General features: G+C 42.0%; 1 protein-coding gene across 5 annotated transcripts in view; it reads right to left on the reverse strand.

The window, feature by feature from the left end:
- bcas3 (BCAS3 microtubule associated cell migration factor) overlaps positions 1-24,675 on the reverse strand; it is a 323,554-nt gene that overhangs the window by 185,186 nt on the left and 113,693 nt on the right. For all 5 annotated transcript variants that reach the window (XM_040006481.1, XM_040006480.1, XM_040006484.1 and 2 more), the window contains one exon: positions 24,505-24,602. In XM_040006481.1, the coding sequence (XP_039862415.1) occupies positions 24,505-24,602 (98 nt within the window). The remainder of the gene's footprint in view (positions 1-24,504; positions 24,603-24,675) is intronic.

A 24,675-nucleotide genomic window follows, 5' to 3' on the forward strand; every position in this document is an offset into this window, starting at 1 on the left:
TTCCTAATTCAAAACACACCATTCCATCTAATTTACCATCAGACTATTCCATACACTGCTGCATTAAGAATGTCACATTGTGGTTTAATCTGGCTCACCGCTACAGCATTCCTAATTAGTTTGTTTTGATGTTTCAGAAGCTTCTCAGCTGACAGAAACACGCACAGAGGACATTTTATTTACTCATAGAAAGACTTTCCTCCAAGTGTGCTTGACAGTTGAATGGAAAATAGCTACCAGTGAAATGGCAGGGCCACTTGGACTGAAAGTCTGTTTGGAGTCAGTCAGAATCCTTTTGACCATTTCTTCTCACTGCGCTTGTTGTTCTGCCACTGCTAATCCCTCTAAGCTGTTATATTTAAGAAAGAGTACTAAATCTAAAGTTTACTGAAACCAGTCATTTCAACTGGGTCTGTTTATAGATGGCTGACTGTGTTGACAAAAATGTAACATCGTTCAAGACAATCGCTGCTTTTTCTCTTCTCTTAGTTACCGCCTAAAGTTTGGAGTCGATATGGCATCACGGTGACAGTGTTGGAGCAGGAATGTTGAGCACAGAGCAAAAGGCCGAGGTTTCTTAGAGAAAGAAAGGAATGGATGGTAGAGGGTAGGTGCATAACACAAGACGGCAGTTAGGAAGAAAAGGAGTTAGTGGCATAAAGGAAGTGAACTGGAGGCAAACAAAGAGAAATAAGTGGAAAGGAAGATAGGAATGGAACAAGTGAATTTGAGGTGTAGGCTAAAGAGAAGAAATGTCGAAGAGTCTTTATTATCACTGCATCGTCTCAAAATCGAGTTAGTACCTGAAAAGTGGCTCACTGATACCCTGCTTTTAGGAAAGAGACATCACTTCCTGCTTTGGCAACATTGTTTGACTTTATGAATTGGTTGTAGTTCTTTCTTTAGGGAAACTACAGCAATACAGGAATAAAAAGCATTACAGTCTGTAAATAACAGGATTGTTTTGGTGGTCTTTGTAACGCCCAATGTTGTTAACACTAAATCTTTAAGGTTCGTTTAAGCTCAGTGTTTGTAACACAACTACAACTGTGATACTGTGCTGAATTGTCAAACACCAGCTGTGAAGTGTGAAGTAACATGTGGCACTATGAGCCTCAAAAAGATTATGAAGTTTATTTTTAGCCTGGGAATATTTTTACCCTGTTAGAGTTGAGCTGCAGTGACAATGTTAAGGAGGCACTCCAGAAAACAAGTCATAAAATGCACCTGTCATTCAGTCCCTAGCCTAACCACAGCTCCAAAGAGTCTGGATCCCAGCCATCGAGTGCTGCCAGTCTTTCCTGACTTTCCATAAATAGTACCAAGTTACTTTACGCCTGTAGATTTGTTTGATAATTTCAGAGTTGCTATATTTCCTAAATGTGACAAATTCCAACAAAGAGAAGAATAAACAGCGGCGTCTGGGACAGCTGGACGATTATTTTGACCAATATGTTTTCTGACCAAATTGTGACTGGCTGGTTACTTTCATACAGAGAGAAGCACAATATCAATAATCTCTATGACTAATTAAAGAACATACTTGTGGACTTGGCCAATCTTAACAACGACTGTAAGCTTAAGTGAGATTTACAGTAAGGAAGTTTCTGTGCCAAAAGAAGCCACTGGATTTCTGAAGACTGAACAACCAACCCATCAACCAAAGGACATCCAGAAGGCGCAGCTACACCCGAACAAGCTGCATGTTGAGTCTCCACTCTCGTGTTTACAGAAAAAAGTGGCTTTGGTATGAGTCTGTTATGATTAATGGTTATATAAGCTGTAAATATCTAGCTGTGCATGTATTCATAATTAATTTGGGCTGCAGTTAAATTTACAGAGGACATTACACCATCACCTTCCAAACCAGTTGCAGGTCTTAGGGTTGACCAAGACTGTCTTTGGTTGGTTAAAGCCTCACCAAGTCAGTCAGAGAGTTCCCTCATTTTGAACCATCAAATGTAAGAAGTTCATCAGTTGTCTGCTTTGAGTATGAAAAACAAAATTTGTGACTGGTCCTGATGGGAGTGCACTCGGATTAAACATGAGTGGGCTGAACGTGGACACTTTCCCCAAGTACCCACCTTTCCCTCTATAAGCAGGGCTATTTAAGAGAGCAGGCACAATATTTTGCCGAGAATTCTCCAAACCCCCTCAGTACTGCCAAATAGGAAGCTCACATTGTGACAAAGAGTGTAAGCTATGCCAGCGGCCTCCACTTCCAAAGTTAATGATGGAAAGAATCTCCCTCTCTACATCACCCCCCTCTTTCTCAGAGGTTAAGGGTAGACGAATAATCACTCATTTGTGAGTAAAAAGCGAGGGAGCTGAGTGTGCTGCATAAACATTTTCCCGGATGTAATTTTCTCTGCCGGTCTTTTGGCTTTTCCCAGTAGGACAGAGCCCAACGCCCAGGAGGAAATCGTTTAGGCTCCATAAGTGCCAAATTGTATCCTGGTTTTCCAGAGTTTTCCTGCCTGTTCTGGCTCAAGGCCTTTCCTGTGGTAAGATTGCGCCCTGTTATGCGTATGTGGGTATGAATGTAAGTGTGCCACGAGCACTGGCTTCAGGCTTTGGCTCAGGATGACAATCCCCATTTCCATGTTGCAGACATTAGAAAGAAATCAGAAATAGGAAATAAAGAAAGGAGAAACGTGGAACTTGAGTGAGAAGTTCCCACTTCCTCGGGCGCCTTTTTATTCACTGAGCTGTATCTGCACACATGACACAAAGCCTGAGAATCTGTTTGTTCTGTGTTTTTTACATTTTGTGGCCTTGTGTGTCATCAGCGAGTTCTTACATGGGTGTGTTTGTTCATGCGTGTCTACCATGTGTTCCTGATTTGGAGAGAAAAACTTCTTACTGCTTCATTAAGTCACATTTGTTTATCAGACATTGAACAACGCAGCTGCTGTACTTCAAAAAAAAAAGGAAGAAGAAGAAAAAAGATTTAGGTTAAAAGCAAATAAAATCAAGAAGCTAGGCATCTTAGTATTTCACAGGTTTCTGTGACCTCATTCGTTTCCACATTTTTTCACTTTCGATCGCTAAAGATGCCGTAGAGCTTCATGAGCTGGGATATGCTCGATTTTAGCCAAAATATCACAGACACCTCTTGAACTGCTTATATGAATTTTGCACCAGTTGCATCAGCGATCGTGCAGTTCTTGCCCATATACTTCCTACACTAACTGACTCTGCGCTTTATTTTGCTTTTTGGCCATTGTTTAAAAGGTGCTACATGAGGCATAAAACAATAACATGTCAGTGACAAATGAACTGCATGCAACCTAAAGCAGTATGCTGTTGAAAAGACTGGTAGACTATATAGTTTCACTAGTAATGTCAGTGCCAGTGTTTCAGTAAATTAAGCACACATTTCCCCATAAAGCCTGCTGCTTCCTGCAGTGAAGAGGATGTTGGTTATTCAGTCAAAAGTTTCCTCTTTAACGGTTTAAATATGTTGGAAATTATTTTGCCATCAGCTTTTGATAACAGTTGCAGTTTGAGAATTTTGTTAAGTTTGTCCTGGAAAACAACTTTGAGCTGGAAAGAGTCTGCAGGGCACAAGCAGTTCAAGCTGTTTCTCTGAGGCTGAACAGATCAGACTCCAGCGTTGGTTACAGCTGTCTGAAGACATGCTGGTAAATATCGAGTAAACCATTATTAGATTTCTTCAGTTTAAAAACTTATATTAGATTTTAGATCCACTGAGATGGTTAAAATGAGAAGTAAGACAACACTTAACTTGCCAGTAATCAACAGATGCAGTCAAGTTTCAGGTTAGGGGCAAGGTTAGGGCTACTTACCACTGTGACATACCTGTGAGAAGTGGTTTTGACTGAAAATAGTAGCTCAGTAAACTGATAAGCAAAGACACGACATATGACATCCAACAGAAGACATGTGTAACAAGGCTTTGCACGCCTGAAGTAAACACAGGTTTATTAAAAAGACTAAAATAGGTTTGGATCATTTCTGGGGGAAAAAAGGAAATTTTACTGAAAAGAGAGCAGAGCAGAAAAAGACATGAATAATCATACATGCACACCTACACACCAACACAAATGCATTGTTGAGTTAGGCCCACTGGTTGAGGAATTTCTCTGAACCCTGAGAAGAAGGAGACGGGAACAGACAGAACACAATTAACAGCGGTTTGTCACAACTTTGGACCTGGGAGTGTGCATCTAAAGGTCATGTGTATGTGGGAGTGTGGGTCTGTGGGCATTCACAGTGTGTGACACTTGCCTCCCATACAGCTCATTTATTGGATTAGTGCAAGACTGACCAGTGGGGATGTGGCTGGCCGGCGCCAGGGCCCGCTCTGAGACTCTGGAGCCTAGTTAGCTGTGATGCTAAGCTAACCCCTCACTCCCAACACCTCAGGGGGGCAGCGCCACTGCTGTAGGGAGGAAAGGGTGCTTGTTAATGGGGCTGAGGTGCCATGCTTGCAGGCCTGTCCTTGAGGGGAGGAGGATGGGAGGCAAGGATGGACTAATTATAAAGGAAAGCCCCAATTACAAGAAGAGGAAGACAGGGGATTGGAGGCGTACTGGAGGGAAGGATGGAAACACTACAGTGGAAGCCAGGCGTGGAAATGCCAAGACTAGCTGCCAGTGACAAGAACCCCTCACACACACACACACACACACACACACCAGACAATGTACCTTCTGAGGTGCCGCCTGTCTCCTTTTCTTGTCTTTGCTGAGGGATAATTGTACTAAGTGTGTTTGTTAGCCCAGTGGCTGATGGCACACATGCACGCACACATGCACACACATAACATCGAGTATACAAACGCACAGAGCCAGTTAAAGAATAAGAGCTTCACCGCTGCTGTTGATGGCAAGCACCAGTAACTTGCACACACGAGTCCATTTCCACTCTTACATGTATGAGAGTGGTTCAAATGATAATTCGGCCGCAAACAGCACACAGACACACAAACCTGCAGTACACACCACATGCATACACCCAGGCGGTTGACCTCATACTGTATTGCCGAGCAGCTCTCCCGTACAAGCGTGGGTTTCATTGGAAACACATGTCCAGAGTGTGCATATGTGCTTGGTGTGCAGCGAGCTCTCTCCGTACGTGTTATGCTTCTGAATACATTTCCGGCCTCGGTTGAAAACCATGCTGGCATTTTCACTCAATCTCAGGCGCCCTATATGGAGCACGCCCGCACATTTATTTATACATACACAAATCAGGCCTCCAGTTTACCTTCAAATGTTGTCCTGTGGTATTGACAACATGGCTGTGAGACGTTTTTAAAACGGGCTTACAAAAAAAGTGAGTATGGTGAAAGGTGGCATCCGGGGAAATAGATAGGATAAAAGTCTTACATAGGAGTGATGTGACAGATATGCATGATCGTGGCCAAAGTATAACCACAAGAAGAGTAACTGACTTGCTGGTTGCACGTTTCTGTTCACAGAGTCATTTTGCCTCCTCAGTTTCTGCTTATAACTTGCCTTGATATTTTGAATATGCTGGCAGTTAAAGTCTATATTGCCCGATGCTATTAGCATTTTTTATAGTCAAATGCACATGTTGATGCTGGAAAAAGTAAGCAAGCAAAAGCATCGTCTGCTCCCCTTAATTTTACACTTAGAAGCTTCTAAAACCAAATTTGGGTGACTGGAAAGAAACTGAGCTTGAAACCAGGGATACCAAAACGATGTTATCCATCAAGCTGACGGGGGCAGATCTAATCTTTAATAACAGGCCAGCACTGGTGCCAGAAATTGGTTCAAACCATCGAGCTTAATGTCTCGAGCATGCAGGCTCTGTAATTCAGACACTGTTGTCTGACTGGGGGAGAAAGCTAATGAAAAGAAAAGCAGGAAAATAGACTGAGTGAGAGAGGGATGGATGTAGAGAGCTGTTCACATCTGGAGTCTTTCCTCTTGTCATCAGATAGATGGATGTTAACTTACAGTGCTGTGGAAACAACAGCTTCCTGTGCTGCTGATAACAGCACTGGAGCGACTTACAAGAAGTGAGATGGAAGAAGTAGTCAGTGAAGGAGTGAAACATGAACAGGGGATGGCTGATGATGAAAGCTTTCAAAACTACAAAGACGGGGAAAAAACTCTGAGAGGAGGAGGAGGAGATAAGAGAGAATATGGCAGTGGACAGCTAACGTTGCAGCACAGACAAAATAGCAAGCAGACGGTTTTTCAATTCTGCTGAAATACCTGCTCAGTCTGGCAACGCGCACACAGACAGCGACACACACTCCCTCTGTCTAAACATGTCCGACAAACTAGACAAACAGCAAGAAAAGAACAAAGGGAAGCAGCTCTGTCTAAGAAAGCTGTCACTTTGCCTCTGCCGTGATCTTCGGTAAAAGATGCAAGGCTCTGCAGCCACAACATGCCAACATGCACTAGTGCTGCCACTACTGCTGCCCATCACTTAGGCCATCTCTGTGTCTAAATATGTGCGCGTTGGTGTATGACAGAGACAGATGTGTGTGCTTCCTGTCTCAGCCTCTTTTCCCCATCACTTGTTTCTCTGGAGATGGTTGTTTTGCTGATGCACATTTTCTGTCTATTCCTAAAAAAATAACAATGAGTCACAGAAGAGACATCTGCAATATATTTGAGCGGAAAGTGCTAATGAATCAAGATGCTTTAGGAGAAACTGGGAAAACAGAACCGAAATAACCACCCCAGAGGTGAAGTAGCGCTGTTTTCACCACAAAAAAAGTTCAGTTGCTGGCCAGAAAAAGCTCGCCATCCCGAAACTGACCTGAAAACAAACTTAGTTTAAAATGCTTCCTGTGGTATCCAATTGTTTAAAAAAGAAGAAGTAAAAAAACAAACAAACAAAGATATTTTCCTGAAAGAATATACACTGCCGGTCAAAAGTTTTAGAACACCTAAATTTTTACAGTTATTTATTGCAATTCAGAAGTCCAATGATTAGCTTGAAATGGTACAAAGGTAAATGGTGAACTGCCAGAGGTTAAAAAATAAGTTAAGGTTACACAAAACTGAAAAATAATGTACATTTCAGACTTCAGGCCAAAGTGTCAGTTTCCTTCACCATCAAAAGGCACTCAGAAACTGAGAGTTAACAGGCAGCTCACAGGACAACAGCTTCAAGCACAGCTTAATAGTGGTCATAGTGAGCAAGTCTCAGTTTCAACTGTGAGGAGAAGACTTGGAGCTGCAGGTTTGACAGGACGAGTTGCAGCAAGAAAGCCAGACGCCAGAATAAGACAAAGAGGCTTGTCTGGGCCATGAAACACCGCCATTGGACTACTGAAGACTGGAAGAAGGTTTTATGGACTGATGGATCAAAATGTGAAATCTTCTGTTCATCACGCAGGTTCTTTGTATACCTTCGAGTAGGTGAAAGGATGATTCCACAGTGTGTGGCATCAACTGTCAAACACGGAGGAGGAAGTGTGATGGTCTGGATCCAGGATCGGTGACTTGTTCAGAGTGAGAGGCACCCTGAACCAAAACTGCTACCACAGCATTCAGCAGCACCGTGCAGGAGCCTCTGGTATGGACCCGAAACACAAGTCCAAGCTCTGCCAGAACTACCTCAGGAAAAAAGAACAAGATGGTGAGCTTGGAAACATGGAGTGTCCAGCACAGTCTCCAGACTTAAACTGGACAGAAGGGTGAAAGCAACAAAACCTGCAAGGTCCACATTTATGGGAACTTCTGCTACAGATATGGGAACTTTGTGACGGGTCAGTTCAGCTGTTATATCTGCCAAAGGTGATGAGTCGAAAGGTTAGAATACATTTTATAATTGCTTATTGTGCACTATGCTTTCATTTCAGTGCAATGAGACATTAAACTGCATAATATTCAATTTTTAAAAATTGAAAAATTGGGGTGTTCTAAAACTTTTGACCGGTACACACACACACACACACACACACACACACACACACACACACACACACACACACACACACACACACACACACACACACACACGTATTTATTTATTTATTAAAAGAAAAAAGAAGAAGAGGCTGCACAAAGGCACTTTCCTGTTTTTTCTTGGCCTTTTTAAAACACAGTCCAAATGAATTTCAACGTCCACCCACCTTCTCTATATTAGTGCAGAGGCAGAATTATAATATGATTTGCATGAACTGGGCTTTTAACATAGAAGATGAAAAGGAAAAGAAAACAAGTGCTGACTCCTTAAGCTCACACATACGCAGTGCTGTGAGTAAAGACAACTTTGTTTTAATTTACAATCACTCTCTCTTCCATTTCCCTTCTCTCTCTATCACAGGCACACATGCACACACAGAGTGAGAGACAGACAGGAAGTTGAGGAGGAATTCCCAAGCGGACATTTCTCACGTTCCTGCAGTGATTGGAAACACACTCTAGTAAAATGGTGGCAGGACATAATTTCCAGGTGAGGAGAGAAAGGCAGTAACCTCTTCCCCTCTCCCTTCAACCCCCCTAACCATAGCACAAACAATATCCTCCTTGATATTATCCACACACACACACACACACACACACACACACACACACACACACACACACACACACACACACACACACACACACACACACACACACACCACTTGTTGTCACCTGGAGGGGGTTGGTCTATAGCTTTTTAGCATCAATACACAATGGCTTCCTCTGTGGCTCAGCAGAAGCAGGTGAGCAGATAGTATCTAAGTGAATGTGCGCTCACACACACGTTTCCATACATCCTTGCACGCGCACACACACACGGACGATGAGAAAACCACACACACCTGCTGAGGAAATGAGCCTGTAGTAGTTCTCCACCTGGTCAGCCCTGAGGTGCCACCGAGAAAAACAAAAGGAAGGAAAGAGGCAATGAAGATAAAGGGAAAAGAGGGAATTGTGAAACAGGCTTTTGTAAAGCCAACGGACGGCTTTTGTTTCCAGCCAAAGCAGGTGACATTAAATATTTTGATTGAACAGGTATCAAGCTTTACATTAGATGTAAAAAAAAAAAAAAAAAAGATCGAGTTCTCTGCTTATTGACGGTTTCATTCAAAAAGATTCTGAAACACTGCACAGACAAACATTCTGTACTTATGTACATGTGGATGACTGTTCAGTTAACTCGGTACATTTATGTTTTGCTTACTGATCACATATTTGGCTTTCAAGCTGAGAGCTGCAGTTACTAACATTGCCAGCAAAGAGATGCTAACTAGCGTACTTGCAAACATATTAACCAGAAGTAAAGATTAGCTGTGGCTAGTGCGGTTGAGAGCTGGTTTCACTTTTGAATGGACAGCTCCATCGCATCTGTGCAAAGCACCAAGTCCATGGCACCTAACTGGTCTGTAAACTTCCAACTAAGCATTTTTCCTGACCCACGGAGGCCCCGGACACACCCCAAACCCACAGGACCCAGAGGATCCACCACCAAAAACCAGAAACCACAGAATACCTGTTGAGGTGCCATGTCCATGCTCTATCAGGTCAGAGCTTTTTGGCAGCACGTGGGTGACCTACCCTACATTAAGCAGGTGGTTTTAATATTGTTTGTCTTCAAGACAGGGTGAGGGGATTCTATGTTTTCCTCTATTTAGTAAAGTCTTGACATACTGGAGAGTCTCAGGTGCAGAGAAACCACTTAGAGCTTGTTAACCTTATAACGCAATACATCATTCTACAGTTGCAAGTAGAGAAGTGGTGTGTGTGTGTGTGTGTGTGTGTGTGTGTGTGTGTGTGTGATGTAGAGACAGTCTGAACATTTGTGACATGAGTCAGATGCTGAGGGAGTCGGATGCATATGCTGCTGAGTGCATCTCCCCTTCTATTCATTTTTTACCACACTTGCCAGCGAGGCTGAGCAGCTCATTGTAATTATCTCTGTGTATGAAAGTGTGCATGCAGGAAAGTGTGTGTACCCACATTAGATGTGATGCGATGCATTAGGCATTTCTGATGCTTAGGTGTAAAAAATCCTATTACAGCAAGCAGGACGGCGGATCGATACCTTACGGGATCTAGAGTAACGTGCTGTGTGTGTGTGCGCGTTTGTGTGTGTTGATGTGTGAGTGTGGAAGTGTTTTAACACCTCTCAGAGGTGGATTAGTGCGCGACAGCATGGAGACACTGTCAGAGGCGGTTAGTGTCAGAGAGCGGAAGAGGAAAGTGCAGAGGGAGAAAGATGGAAAGAAGGGAAGGGAAAAAGGAACAGATGGAAAGAAAGAAAGCAGTGAGGGCAAAGAGAGAAAAAGATGTGTCACTTCTGATGACAATGCGCTGTGTTTGTCCCCAGTGATTTTGGGTGGAGGGGCAGATGGAGAAAAAGAATAAAAATAGACAGAGGGGGGCCGTGGAGCTGTGCCACGTTAAAGAGCTATACTGTAATCCACGCACTTGGCAATATGTAAAGATCACAAACTTATGCAATCACACTGAACTCTGTAAACTGAAGTGTCATTCTTCTAAAAATGGAGAAATCACATGACAGTGGGATGAGCACGCGACCGTACGCCGTATGACTGAGAGCGAAAGTCTTCACTGTACCTATCCAACAAAGCCAAATAAAGACCCAAAATAGAAAAAGAGTGAAAAATCACTAAAGAGTGAAAAAGGAAAAGGTACTGCACCGTCACATTATATGATCCCACGGAAAATTATTTTAAGTTAAAGAAAATCTGAGGAGGATTTTAAAGATCATTCATGGGAGAAGGTGACAGTGTGACAGGTGAAAATAGCTGTTGAATTTATGTCTTATTACAAATATTTGGAAATAGTCTCAATTTATTTGGAGTACATTTCAGTATTATATTGTTAATTTTCACATGTGATTATCTGTGGGTAAAAAAAACAGAGTCAAAAACAAAAATGATCATTTAAAGAGGCAAAAATAACGTCGACAGATGTGTTTGGAGTGCTCATTTAATTAGTAATAATGTAAAATATGACAGCAGTAAATTCACATTTTAATTTAATTCTTTATGATAAATGTGTCCATTTATGAAGCCATTGTTAGATAATATTGATAAAGAATCTTTAACTTTTTTTCCTTAAATATTCCTGGAAGTTTTCTGAAAATAAATCTTGAATTGACACCAACTAATGGTGAGAGATCAAGCATGACAAATAGTTAGCTACCTGCAGTGGAGGTTACAGTAACATGTTACTGTAATCAGATTACATTTTTTCAGTAATGCAGTCATGTAACAGATTACTGTACTATATTCTGTAATTACATTACAGTTACTGTATGTCATTATTTGCGTTACAAAGTTTCTTTAGTTATGTGAGCTTCAGGTGGATAAAAAGAAAACATCAAACAAACTTTTTTTCCTCTCCCTTTGGTGCGATCAGCTAATTTCAATGAGAGGATGAAAATTAAAGGATTATTCTGTTCTATTCTATTCTAAATGGTGGAGCGGTACAACAAAATAACATTTGAGGAGTGGAGATATGGAAATTACTTTTTTTTTTTTTTATTGCATCCAGGACAGAAGCAACTGTATTATGCTAACACAACGTTGGCTCTCTGCAAGCACGTGTGCAGACAGCATGCTAAAGCAAAGCTAGCCAAGAACCCAGAGCCGGCTTTGTGTTGTTGGCTTTGCATTCATACCTCCATACGTAAGAAAGATTATACATGTGTCCTCATTAGGGCAGAGATTTACGTTGGAGTTGGAGTTCAGGCCATTTTACAGAGTAATGGGGAAGTAATGTAACAAGTAGTGTAAGGGATTACTTTCTTCGACGAGTAACGTACTACATTACTTTTAAAAAAGTAACAAGAAATGTGCAATACATTACTTTTCGTGATGAACGACCCCAACTTTGGCCACCTGTAAGTTGTAAAGTAGTGCACGGATGTTCAACTCATATACCTGAGTGGGCTAGTCAGTGTTAGCAGGTAAGCTGTTTGAAAACATTAACCACATAAAAACCAGGTCATGCTCCGTTTTCATTCTCCAAATCAAAGGACGTCACCTCGTTAACTGTACACTGAGATAACATTGGCCTTATTTTTTCAACAATCTCTGATGGACTAGATATGACGGTCTTTTTTCTCCTGACCGCTGTCTTGTTTCTAACCATCTAATGCAGAACTAAGCTAAATGACAGTAAAGGAAGCAGAGAGCATCGCCTGTGTATGTGGCTAACAACTAGTCAGACTGCTGATTTGACATACTTGTTCCATAACTGCTTCCAATTTACTCCAAAAGGAAAAAATATACTTTCTTCATGATCTACAGACACGCACTTGCTTTTGGCATTATTCTTGTTGCAAATGGCAATTTCATCTCATCTGCATGTGCATATGGCTGTCTGGGTGTAATAACACTCAAAATCCTGCTCATACAAGCCCATAAAGATGACACTGATTAGCGCCTGTGAGGATTAAAGTGTGTGTGAGGTCACGGTACGGATGTTCCATTACTTCCCCTTCACATCTTGGAAGTTGCGGTAAGCCCCGCAGACGGAGGGCCGGGCAGCCTGGCAGGGTGCCCATCACAGATTGAGGTCATGGGAATGGAAGGGTGGCACCAACAGCAACCCCCGCCCCTCGCCACTCACACCGCTGCCCTGTAACAAGCAAATGTGTCATACATGTGTTTGCGACTGTTTTCACGCTGTGGATGAACGTCAACATGTTCCTCTGTATCAGCAGCTGCTGGACACACACACACAGACACACACGCACACGGAGACACGCGTGCAAAAACCACGCGGACAGACATCCGCTGTTGCCAAGTTGAATTTAAAACAGATCTATATGTTCCACTACAGTATTAGAGGTGCTACACACAATAATACAAACACTGGGAAAGACACGACATGATCACACACACCAACACGGCTTCTCTCAGTTTGCAACACACACACGTGCACGCACACACTCGAGTGGGTAGGCAGTAGGGTGAACGCGTGGCAGATGCCCGACACATTGGTGTCCGTTCAGTCACTATAAAAAGCAGCTGCTCAGTCTTCACTGCCCTCTGGCACTGCACCACAAACACACACAAACACGCGCACAGGCACACATGCACTTGCTGTGTAGCTCTAATGCTGGAGGGCATTTCATCTCTCGCAGATTAAAAGTGCTGCAGCACAAAAACACCCAGAGAGAGAAAGAGAGATAAGAGCAGCACAAAAACCTGATCAGCACTCACCCATATCAATCCTCGTCACACCCTGATCTCTCTCAGTCACACACGCACAATCGCCATAAATCTCTGCATGCGTCCCACCCCCGCCGTCCCCAAACACTCACAAACGTGCGTTTAACTCGGAACATTTCCTGAAGATTTAAAGCGAGGGAATATTAAATCTCAGAGAACATATAAAGACTAAGAAAATGGTAAAACAGGGTCAAATAGAGCAACTCAACACTTATGTAAGACACATTTTCTTTCAAATAAACTCAGTGCCAGTTACAGGAACATTTTGCACAGCTTTTCTGTTACATATTAGAAAGATATTCAAAGAATTCCAAGACCAGCAGGTGAACAACATGCAAATGTAACACTTTTGTTACTTGCTTTAACCCGGCTCTCTTTTCTTTCCGATTTTCCAGCAGATCATTTTTCTTCCTCTTTCTCTTCCTGATAAAAGCTCAGCGTTTCCCCTCCACCTGATTGCCGGTGATGACAAAATCAAACAAGCAGCGGTGATGACTGCTGAGATTGGCTGTTGTGTGCTGTCACCAGCCACAGGTCACCAAAGACACCCTGAGGCAACAGACAGGATGGGTGGAGGGGCAGAGTGGCAGCGAGGTGACAAAGGTGCCTATTGAGGAAAATAAAATCAGAAGAGGAGGGGAGTGGTGGGGGGTTCCCGGGAAATGAGGGTATTTGTCTTTAAGGAAGAGATCGGGTGGCCGGGCATCTTTCTGGCCTTCGTGATCACTGTTGTCAGCGCGACCGTTATAGTACAAAAATACAAGGGCCCTTTATGAGGCTGGAAGGTAATTGTGGGGTATAGGTTACTGGGGTATGTGTATTAGAAAAGGAAAGAGAGACAGAATACCACGACGCAGGTGCCTGCTCTTTTAAATGGCTGCTCAAGTATGAAGAGGAGAGAGAAAGACGACAGACAAAGTGTGTGTGAGTAGGTTTGTGTGTGTATTTTAGGGGGAAACAAACCTCTATCCTTGTCTTTCATGCCATCACTCACGGCCCGCTCTTGCTTCCTAATCCTGTATCGGCGAAAACAATGACACAGGGAACACCCCCTATCGCCTCAGGGTGGTGCTAATGGTGGTAGAGAGGTGGAGGGTCACCAAGACAACAGGACACTGTGCTGGCGGTGTAAACGGATGCATGCATGGATGCTGAAACTGACATAAAAGCTGACTGAAACACTCTAGTGTTTGTGTCTGTTTCAGTTTATGTGCAACATTCACATTTCCTGTTTGAATTTTTGTTTTCATTTAAAGGTTTCAGAGATATCTGAGACAACTCAGGGGCCGAACCACTGTGAGCAGCGGTGAGCACTGACACCTCACAGCAAGAAGGTCATGGGTTCGGCTCCATCCACTGGCTTGGGCCTTTCTATATTATATTCTGGCTTCACTTCCATTCAGACGCATGCTTGTTTGATGAATTAATGACTCTAAATTGTCTAAAGTGTCTCTCTTTCTCTGTGTTGGCTATGTGATTGAACTGAGACCTATCCAGGGTGTAGCCCATCTCGTGCCATGGCACATGGGTAGACCCCAGCCAAGAACAGCACTCAAAGACAATTTGAGTAATATCCTTTGTAAAAAAACATGGACGCAGACAATGATGTCATGTGTCACAACACCTACTAGCTCCTGTTTTCAGTGTTGACTGAAACGGCCAAGGAGGCTAAAAGCATCAACATTTGGATGAGAAGGTGGCATTAAGCATTCATAGGAACCAAATGGACATGTTATACAAAGAGATGATATCAAAGCAAAGTATGGCTGCAGAGGCTCGAACTCAGAGGTGTCAGGGGTACATCCCATTAAACCAGATGTTCTCCCTCTTCAACAAGTTCATGGTTAATTGCTTAATTACTTTGTGTCGTATGAACAGCTGTGAGGGATGTTTTTATCAGTAGGAAAAGCTCTAACACTTATATAATGCATTTACTACAACTCTGAGGTTTAAGGCCTGGATGAGTTTGAAACCTTCTTTTAAAAATATAAAAGCGGGAGTCTCTACTATCATTGAAATGCAGCTCTGTCTCTCCGTGTACCTGGGCTGTGCCGCTACGCTTGCTGTCTTTGGAACGTCTGCCCCCCTTCCTTTTTTAATATAATGGTATGATCCCAGTCGGTCTTTGCATGTGGTTCCACCCCTGCCTGCATGGATTCTCAGCAAAGCTTAAAATTCAGCTCCCACATACTGAATGTTAATAATTGACAAATAAAAATATCTTACGGGACCCGCTCTAACTGTTTCATACAGGCTGAAAACAATTCTTTAAAACTGGGGCTTTTTAACGTAGGAGACTATGGGGACTGAGTCAGTTTTGGAACAATCACCTCAACAACACAGGAGGTAATGACAGGAACATTTATGGCCAGAAATGACCACAGATTTCAAGCAGCTATAGAAGTGACCCTCGCTCTCACAGCATTGAGTCCTTAGATCTAAGAAAAGACAATGACAGGAACTAGACCTAGGATCCAGATTTAGGGAGGTGGTGCTCAGAGGTGGGAATCAGAGTGTGTTCAGGTTCTAAATAGTTGGAGAATTAAAAAAAAGACTCATGAGTACCAAAAGCAATTCTACTGTTGGAGGCAATACAGATCTGAATGAAGAGTTTAACCTCATTGATGTTTTTTTTTTTCTTTTTGTGTTAGTAATGAACTTACTGTACAAAGGGAAATGTGTTTTCATTTCCTTTGGTAGAGAACTGGACACTGGTTGGAACAATTATTCAATTTTCATCAAACTGGTTTTCTGTGCATTTGAAGTTTGTATAAAATAATAAATAGACAGGTAATGTAGAGGAAAGGAACACCACTTTTCATTTGACTTCTGACAGTAAGACACACCTCCAGCCCACACACACACACACACACACACACACAGCAGTGGTAGCTTAGCTGTGAAAACCTGGGGTGGGTGTGTCTAACGCTGACCCCTCACTGATTGACTTGATTGGTGGACTACCACACTAGTTAAATTACAACAAGGATGAACTTACAGTATACATGCCTAATATGCAAGACGCACTCTGAAGAAATTTAGAGTGTAGCTTTGGAAATTACTGTAAAGCTTGAAACTGTGACCAAGAATGCATCGTCTATTTTAGCATTTTAGTATTCCACACTGGTCTGAGAATCTGACCTAAGTGTATCACAAACATACAGCAAACCCAGTGCCAAAGTCCAGCAGTGCTCTGAAGTGTATTCAGCTTTCTCTGATAAGGCAGCTTCATCATGTCCTGCCTGTTTAGCTCTGCCGCCAGCTAACACACTATCACTGATTCACCACCACAGATAATACACACAGACGCGCACACACGCAGATGAAAAACAGTGAGGCAGAGACGCGGCGACAAAGATGACGAACAAAAACAACAAAATGGCTGATGCCACAGACGGGCCTTTTGTTGTTGTTGTTTCCTGTTGTGGAGCAGGGTGGCTTTCTTTACAGAGTCAAAACACAACTACAGTCGTGTGGACGGGAACTGGGAGATTTATCAGTGCATGAACATGCGCGCACACACAGGTAAAGATTAAACAGACTCTTTCAGTCTTGCGGTGTTATCTGTTTTTCTGGTCTGTCTCCTTTTCTTTCTTTTTAGATATGACCTCCTGGGCCACAAAACGCCACTGTGTAGTCTAGCTGGGATTGAGGCTGGCTTTAAACACACATGTCCCCCCAGCAAGGCTTGGGGTGCAGATAGGGCGCATTGATACCAGCTACACGTTGCTCCTGTGTTTTGCAGCTGGTGGAAAGTGAGACAGCAGCGTTGCTGTCGTGCTCCCGTGTCCCCTCCTTAAGAGAGACATGCTGGATCAAGAAGTCACACTGTACATCACTTTCTCTGTGTGTGTGCGTGAGTGTGTCCCATGCAGACGGCGTCCCATCACCTCAGGGAAGACAGAGATAAGCAGAGTGTATGGGCTGAGATAAGATGCAAGCAGACACTGGGGAGACTGACTGACTGTAAGTGAGTCACTGTAGGAAGAGCTGCAGCTTTATGGTCTTGCTGGGCTTGAGGACTCTCACAGACACTGTTGCAGTTTCACAGAAATGGCTCGAAAACATGACAGAGTTCCTGCCAGTGTGGCAAATATTACTCAAAAGAATGGGAACGTATGGCACATAAATCAGTTTCACACTATTTCCTAGGCTACAAACGTGTCAATTAACATGTTTTTGCATGTCATATATTACACGTGAAGGTAAGTTCACATGTAATAATCACGCACTCCAGAAACAAAGCTCTGCTGTATATGAAACTGAACAACAAGACTGACACACTTTAAGGTTTGTTTCTGATGTGATGACAACTGATATGACGGCACACAAGCACACGTGTCCAGCATATCTCACATGTGACACAGAACAGTAGCGCATTAGTAAAAACATTAGTATTAAATAGGGCTGCACGATTAATCGTTAGAAAATCGCGATCTCGATTCATACTTATGTGCATCTCATTTCCAAATGACAACAATTAAAAAAAAACAAAAAAACGACAACGATTGTACCGCATTTTGATCCGGGACGTAATCTGCATGAAAACAAGCGCTCACTCTTCCTGCTCAACAAATGACGAGGGCGGAGCCTTATACCACGTGATACAGAAGCTGTGCCGTGTGATGCTAAAATTGGCAGGGAAAAAACAACGGAGAGCACGTCAGGGATGACGAGAGAGTGACAGGAGAAAATCCGTCTCGGTCAACCACCCAAACATCAATAACGGGAACCTTATACAGCGCTTCCCTATACCCGTCGAACTCCCGCAGGCACAAAGAAATTACGGAGGCTATCACTTATCACCTGACCAAAGATATGGCTCCCATCAACACTGTGCAAAACGAGGGATTTAGGAAAATGATCAACACCCTCGACAAACGCTACACAGTGCCGTCCCGCAACCATTTTTCTATTGTTGCACTACCTGCTCTGTACACGCAGCGTCGAGCAACGGTGGAGACGGAATTTCAAGCAGTACAACGACAAAACGTGAGACATTTGTTGTTTTTATGTTTATTTATTGTTTTTATGTTCAGTCTCAACTGTTACGAAGTTGATGTGCAGTTAATAAGTGCAATAAATATTTATACTGGAAAAGAAAATCGTGAGAGAATCGTGACCTCAATTCTAAGCAAAAAAATCGTGCAGCCCTAGTATTAAATAAATAAATATTTTTTTAAAGTCTGATAAGATTTAAAGATTATTGTTAGCAAGTAGCAGAACACATTTTAGAATCCAGAGTAACTGTATGATGTTACAGCACCAGTTTAAACAGACAGACATAACTAAGTGGACAGAACCATACACTAACCAAAGATAGACATCATTAATATTTGTGTCAGAATAAAGATGAATGCATGCTGACCGCAGCTCCTATAACACACCTGATGGACCTGTAAACCAACAGCAACAAGTGGCTGGGTTCCAGCCCAAATCTATTATGTAAACTATGTTACTGTCAGATTATTGTTTGTTTTCATTAAACCAGATGCTCGTATAGTTGGCTGACAGGGTATACCTGGTAAAACAGCTGACTACCTGGTTTGTATTTCAGTACATCAAGAAGAAACACTACCCACGTGTTTTTCCACAGTGGCCATGCTCTGAACTATACATCACCATCAGCCTTAATGCAGATTTTGGAAAATATATTTATTTCTGCTCTAAAGTTTGGGATTTCAGCACGGGAGTCTACGGGGGCTGGCTCAGCCAACTGCAGTGCTACATTTGTCACGTTGATGACATGACTGGTCTTAACAAACTGCACACCGGCACATTATTTGTCTTCATCTTAAAGTCGATAAATGTTGCTAATGTTCAAGTTAAAACTGAATTGTAGCAGTTTTCATCAGCTTTCTCTGTATTCTTGTAACCACGGTTGCAAATACTCACTTTTAAAATGATCTGAAGTCACTTAGATAAACTGTCTGCACCTTCAACCAAAGTTCTGCCACACGCATTCAAGTTTTGCAGAGGGTGAGACCAAAGTGATGTGCGTCTGTGATAATGGCGGCGCCATGGCAGTGGCAGGACACAACCCCAAACCCACACACACAGACACTGATAAGCATCACCTCCATCCCTCGGCCTGGCTCTGTCCTGTCTCTCTCTGCTCTGAAGCAGTGAGAGAACACAGAAAACACAGAGGACGCTGGCTGGAGATGGCTGAAGGAAGAAGATGAGCAGAGGTGGAAGCAGAGATGTCACCATATCAGAAATGTCGTTGTCAGTACAGGTAGAATTTCACATTCCCCACATTCAAAATCACCCTACACACTGCCTGCATATTCCCTTTTACGAATCAATATCATCCCTTAATATTTGCTTTAAGTCCTCGGTGCATACGCTGCATCTTCAGAATTTTTGCATCGAACGGTTCTGGTGACGTCCCTCTGTCAAAGTGAAAGACACGTAACGCTCTGAAGATCACAGCAGAGCTGCCTCACCAATGAAACTGAAAGGTTATCCAATGCTTTTGTTTTATCACCACAAAAACTGCAAATATGTAAACAAATAAGCACATCAGAGGATGTAAATGAACATTTACCTCAACAGTTTATCATAGAGCCTGCGTGAATGAGCTTCAAGAGCCACAAAGACTCAATAAGAAAGACATCTGTAATGTGTTTCAGTATTATAAATCACAAGGTTTATCATTTATTTCATTATTAAATAATTAAATAAATACCAAAATTCCAAGCAGTGAAGACAGACGATAAATCAGGGTGGGTACTATAAACACAGACTAATATATTTGTGTATGTCAAACTTAATTTGCCTCCTCTTTAAACATTTCAGCGTAATCTTTGGATTTCATTATATTGTTTAATTCATTATAAATGTACAATTAATCATTGTGAAACAGCTTTAACCATTAATAATTACATTACTGAAAAAAAGATTTGTTCTTCATAATCTGTGAAGTGGAATTTAATTCTATCAAATCTACATGTTAACAAAATAGTCGGGTACCTTCTGTTTTTCTTTTCTTTTCTTTAAAACACGATATTACGGCCAAATGTGTGGGATTTGTTTTGTAACATGTATTTAAATAATGTAAATACAGGTTATGGGTGAATGGCAGAAAGTGGTCATGTTAAATAGCAAAGACAAACACGGTAAATAAATAATGGTCAAACCGCATCTACGTGAATCGGTTCATAAAGCACCTCTGGGTACGTGTTGAAAAGCAAAGGCTGGACGACAAAAGACGTGCAATCAGATGTGTAAAACTATTTGTGACACACCTTCTTGTGACACCCGTCGCAAATATTTCTTGACGCCTGACTGAAAAAGCGAGCGGTGGCTGTGTGTCAGTGTGAGGGCAGATCAGATGAATGAAACTCTGTCACAAGACGCAGCAGATAATGCCACAGATGCCACAGACGCTTCTCTATCTCCTTTATCAAACGCAGAACAACAGGATATAATGTCACGCAATAAAGGATGATTCCTCGAACCCACTGGCAGTAGGACCAGGCTCACAAACACACTTTCGCAATGCCTGTGTTGAGAGTAAAAGACATATTTTACAGGAAATCCTCTGAGTGGGATTGGATTATCAAACATCGTAACCAGATTAAAGCAGCCATGCTATTAAAGATCACTTGGAGTCAAATCAATCCTGTCAAATAGCTAATAGACTTTGCAAGCCTATTCAGACACACTGTCACACAGTGCATATAAATACACTGGAATACAACAGCAATGCCAGAGAACATGTATAGCTGTGTATGGTGGGATGTAGCAGAAGTGCAGATTAAGAGTGTAAAAGGCTTTGCACTCCTAATCCACCTGGATGGGATTGTTCAGCTGTTATTCAATAACAGAGCGAATCTCTTTGCAGATATGGTCATAAACATGACTATTGTGCAGTTAGCTGGGTTAGGCTAATTGGCAGCTCGAAACTGCCCGTAGGTGTGAAAGTGACCCGTCCAGGGTGTACCCTGGGATAGGCTCCAGCCCCCCTCCCCACGCCCCTGACAAGGATGAGTGGAAAGGGGCATGAGTGGATGGTGTTTTTTAAAATGATTTATATCCTTTCGTGTTACACCTTGGAAACGTGTCTGTCATAAACCTTGAAGCAAAGAAATGATTACCTGTTACTTCTATTAGTATGCACCTCTTCAAAAAAGCACAGCTATTTTGGGACACTTACTTTATAATTCCAACCAGGAATGTTACAGCACTTTAGTCCACTTATAGACATTTTTTGTGTTTTTTGTGTTCGTCTAGTTTATACCATAAACCTAACTGCTTAAATGTGTAAATAAATTAAAGAGAAAGAAGTAAGTGAATAAAGTGTTTTTAAAATTCTAATGAATTTTTACATTTTCAATTTCTATGGCCTATAAAAATGCGTCTCATTGCCAAGAAGTCACAAAAGAAAGCATCTCATGATAAAACCAGTGAGCTCTAAGTTGTTGCAAAACATACTGATAGTTGTAGAAGAATGTCTAAGGCTACGTTCACACTGCAGGTCTTGATGCTCAATTCAGATTTTTTTGATCAAATCCGATGTTTTTGTCTGCTCGTTCACACTACAAATAAAATGCGACGGCAAACGCGCTCTAGTGTGAACGCTCAAAGCGGCCCGCATGCGCAAAAGAAGACGTCACACACAACGCGCTCTGTTTAGACTAGAGATGGACCGATCCGATATTACGTATCGGTATCGGTCCGATACTGACCTAAATTACTGGATCGGATATCGGAGAAAAATAAAAAATGTAATCCGATCCATTAAATATCACGAAAGCACCTCACAAAACTTGCAACACGCCGTAACTCACCTCAGAACGTTAGCACGTCGGAGCAGTATGCATCACGTGATAGAGCGGCTGTGGCATGCGGGACCTGTCGGTGGTCTGGATAGCATTTGGAGCTTCGCTAGCAACCCGGCATTTCATCTCCGACAAAGTTATCCCCGAGAGAAGTAAAGCAAGTGTGTAAGTCCATCTCTGAATGTTTGTAAAGCATTCCTGCGTTAAGCTTAAACGATATATGAGCGACTGCCTCTTCTTGCTGCTACTTCAATCATGAAACTGCTTAATGATCAGCTGATCGGCTTTTCTGTAGCGAGTCCGTGTCTCTAGTTTGTTTTTGGCCCACTTTGCACCAGAAAGAGGAAACCAGCAGCTGAACAACAGCAGCATGTTTAAGATTGATCAGCTGTTGTTAGAATGTATTTAATATTACTTTCTACTCGAGGATCTTTTTCTACGTAGCTGACGCTGGTAACTGTGCAGGGGCGGATCTAGCAAAGTTTAGCCAGGGGGGCCGATAGGGCATTAACAGGGAAAAGGGGGCACAAAGACATACTTTACTTTCTTATTATCATTTAAAATGTCTAGCTTTTAATAAATAATTATCTGACACCCAAAGTTTTAATTTGATGTAAAATGAATAGAAGTCCATTACTGTATATAGTAACTATTAAGTCTAATATACCCTAGTAAGCTATAGTACTTTTTCCTTTGGGAAGGTACCATCTGTGCAGTCTGCAATTTTGTTGAAGAAAGATGTTGAATCTATTTAATATTTCTTGAAAAATAATTGATTTCTGTGCATTTTTTTTCACACTGCATCAAATTAAGGTTGATTACGTCGATTAAGCATAATGAGGTGGAGCGTGAGGGGTGGTTCCCTATTTTTTATTTATTTATTTTTGTTGTTGCTGGGAGTTGGAACCCTATTAGTTAGGTTGCTTAATATTTATGCTAAGTACTCTTTAAAATACCAGAATAGGGAGGATGGTGTAGGTTTAAGTTTATTAGATTGATCAGTATTGCTGAACTATGAATTTTTTTTTTTTGCATACAGGTATAACAGAATAGCTTTAGTGTAGTTGTTGTTTTAAACTTGAGTATGAACTTATACAAAATGCAGCAAGATATTTAAAAAACAGTTTTGTTGATTAAAAAAAACACTATATCGGATTCATATCGGTATCGGCAGATATCCAAATTTATGATATCGGTATCGGACATAAAAAAGTGGTATCGTGCCATCTCTAGTTTAGACCCAGAGCAACAGTATTGTTTGACTGATGGCCTTATTATAAAGACTTCGGACTTTACGTTTCCCTAATTTTTGCTTTAAGTTATTTTGTTATTTACATAATAATGTAAATAACCTAATAATGATCCTTATTGCTGTTTTTAGAGGAGCGCTGCTTCTAGCTGCAGATTTCTGTCAGAATCTGCAGATTATACAGTACAAATAAAATGTTCACGTTTCTCCAACGTTGTCTTCCCAACAGTTTCACTGACATCTACACGGGATGGCCAGGAAGCGTTCGCGATGTCTTCTCCGGAGCAGATAATTGGCGTCTGTCTTGTGTCAGTGACGTAAAAGACGGATTTAATGCGACATGACCATCAAACAGCAGCCGCTTTCTGAAACGTCAGATATGTATCGGATTCAGCACCAGGTCGGATTTGAAAATATCGGATTTGTGCCGTTCACACTGTCATAGCATGATCGAATATGGGTCGCATAGGGTCAAAAAAATCTTATTTGATGCGCTTTCGCCTGCAGTGTGAACGTAGCCTAAGGTGTCAGTGGGGCTATAATCCAGAAATGGAAATCCCATTCACCTTAAACTGGTGCTCATTTCAAACAGGAAGGAAAACAATTATCAGAAGAAGCAAGGATCACTTCTGGAGAGCAACAGAAAGACCTGGAATCAGCAGGTACAAGTGATTAAAAAAATAAATAAATAATGCACTCAACCACCATGGCCTTTATGAACACTCACCACACTCGGTGGGTTAAGAAAAAGCATGCTGAAAGCAGGTTTAAAGGTTGCTGACCAACATTTGGACACGGCTGTGAAATACAAGGTCAAAAGGCGCTGCGCATATCACCCCCAAAACACAAAAAAACCTGCTGCCATCTACCAGGATGATGACGAGGAAACGTTGAGGAGACTCAGTACAGCTGTTATTGCTAATTGAAAATCTATGGAATGAACTACAGCTCAGAGTTTATGGGGAGGACCCACGAAGACTTTTTGTGTGGAAGACGAACCTGAGCAACTAGTTTTTTCATATAGGACATCACCAACAAAGGCTTTTGTATCAAGTGTATAAACATACACTTTTTCTGTGTCATTTTTCATTATTAGACATAACTGTCGATTTGATAGGTTTTAACATCTGCATGAATGTGTGAAGTACAGAAGACAGAGCGGAAACAATGTAACAGCCTCAGCTGATATAACTGATGGGAACAAGATACAACGCATTTAACAACTTCACACCTCAGCAAAGTATCTGCAGTAAAACAATGAAAGAGAAGAAGCAAAGGTGTACCGCAAAACAGAAGAGGGGATGTTTAAAGTTTCTTACCTGATCCTGCATCCATGATGTTGGACTGGCCACGACGATCAGCCACCAACCGCGATGAGCCGGGCATGCTGACAGGCTCTGAGCGTACTGGCTGGATCCTAAACATGTTTGTTATGCATCCGTTAATACACGCACTCACACACACGCACACAAAAAGAACACACGTCCACT

The sequence above is a fragment of the Simochromis diagramma genome, unplaced genomic scaffold (assembly GCF_900408965.1).
Source record: "Simochromis diagramma unplaced genomic scaffold, fSimDia1.1 OVJJ01000024.1, whole genome shotgun sequence".
NCBI classification, from domain to species: domain Eukaryota; kingdom Metazoa; phylum Chordata; class Actinopteri; order Cichliformes; family Cichlidae; genus Simochromis; species Simochromis diagramma.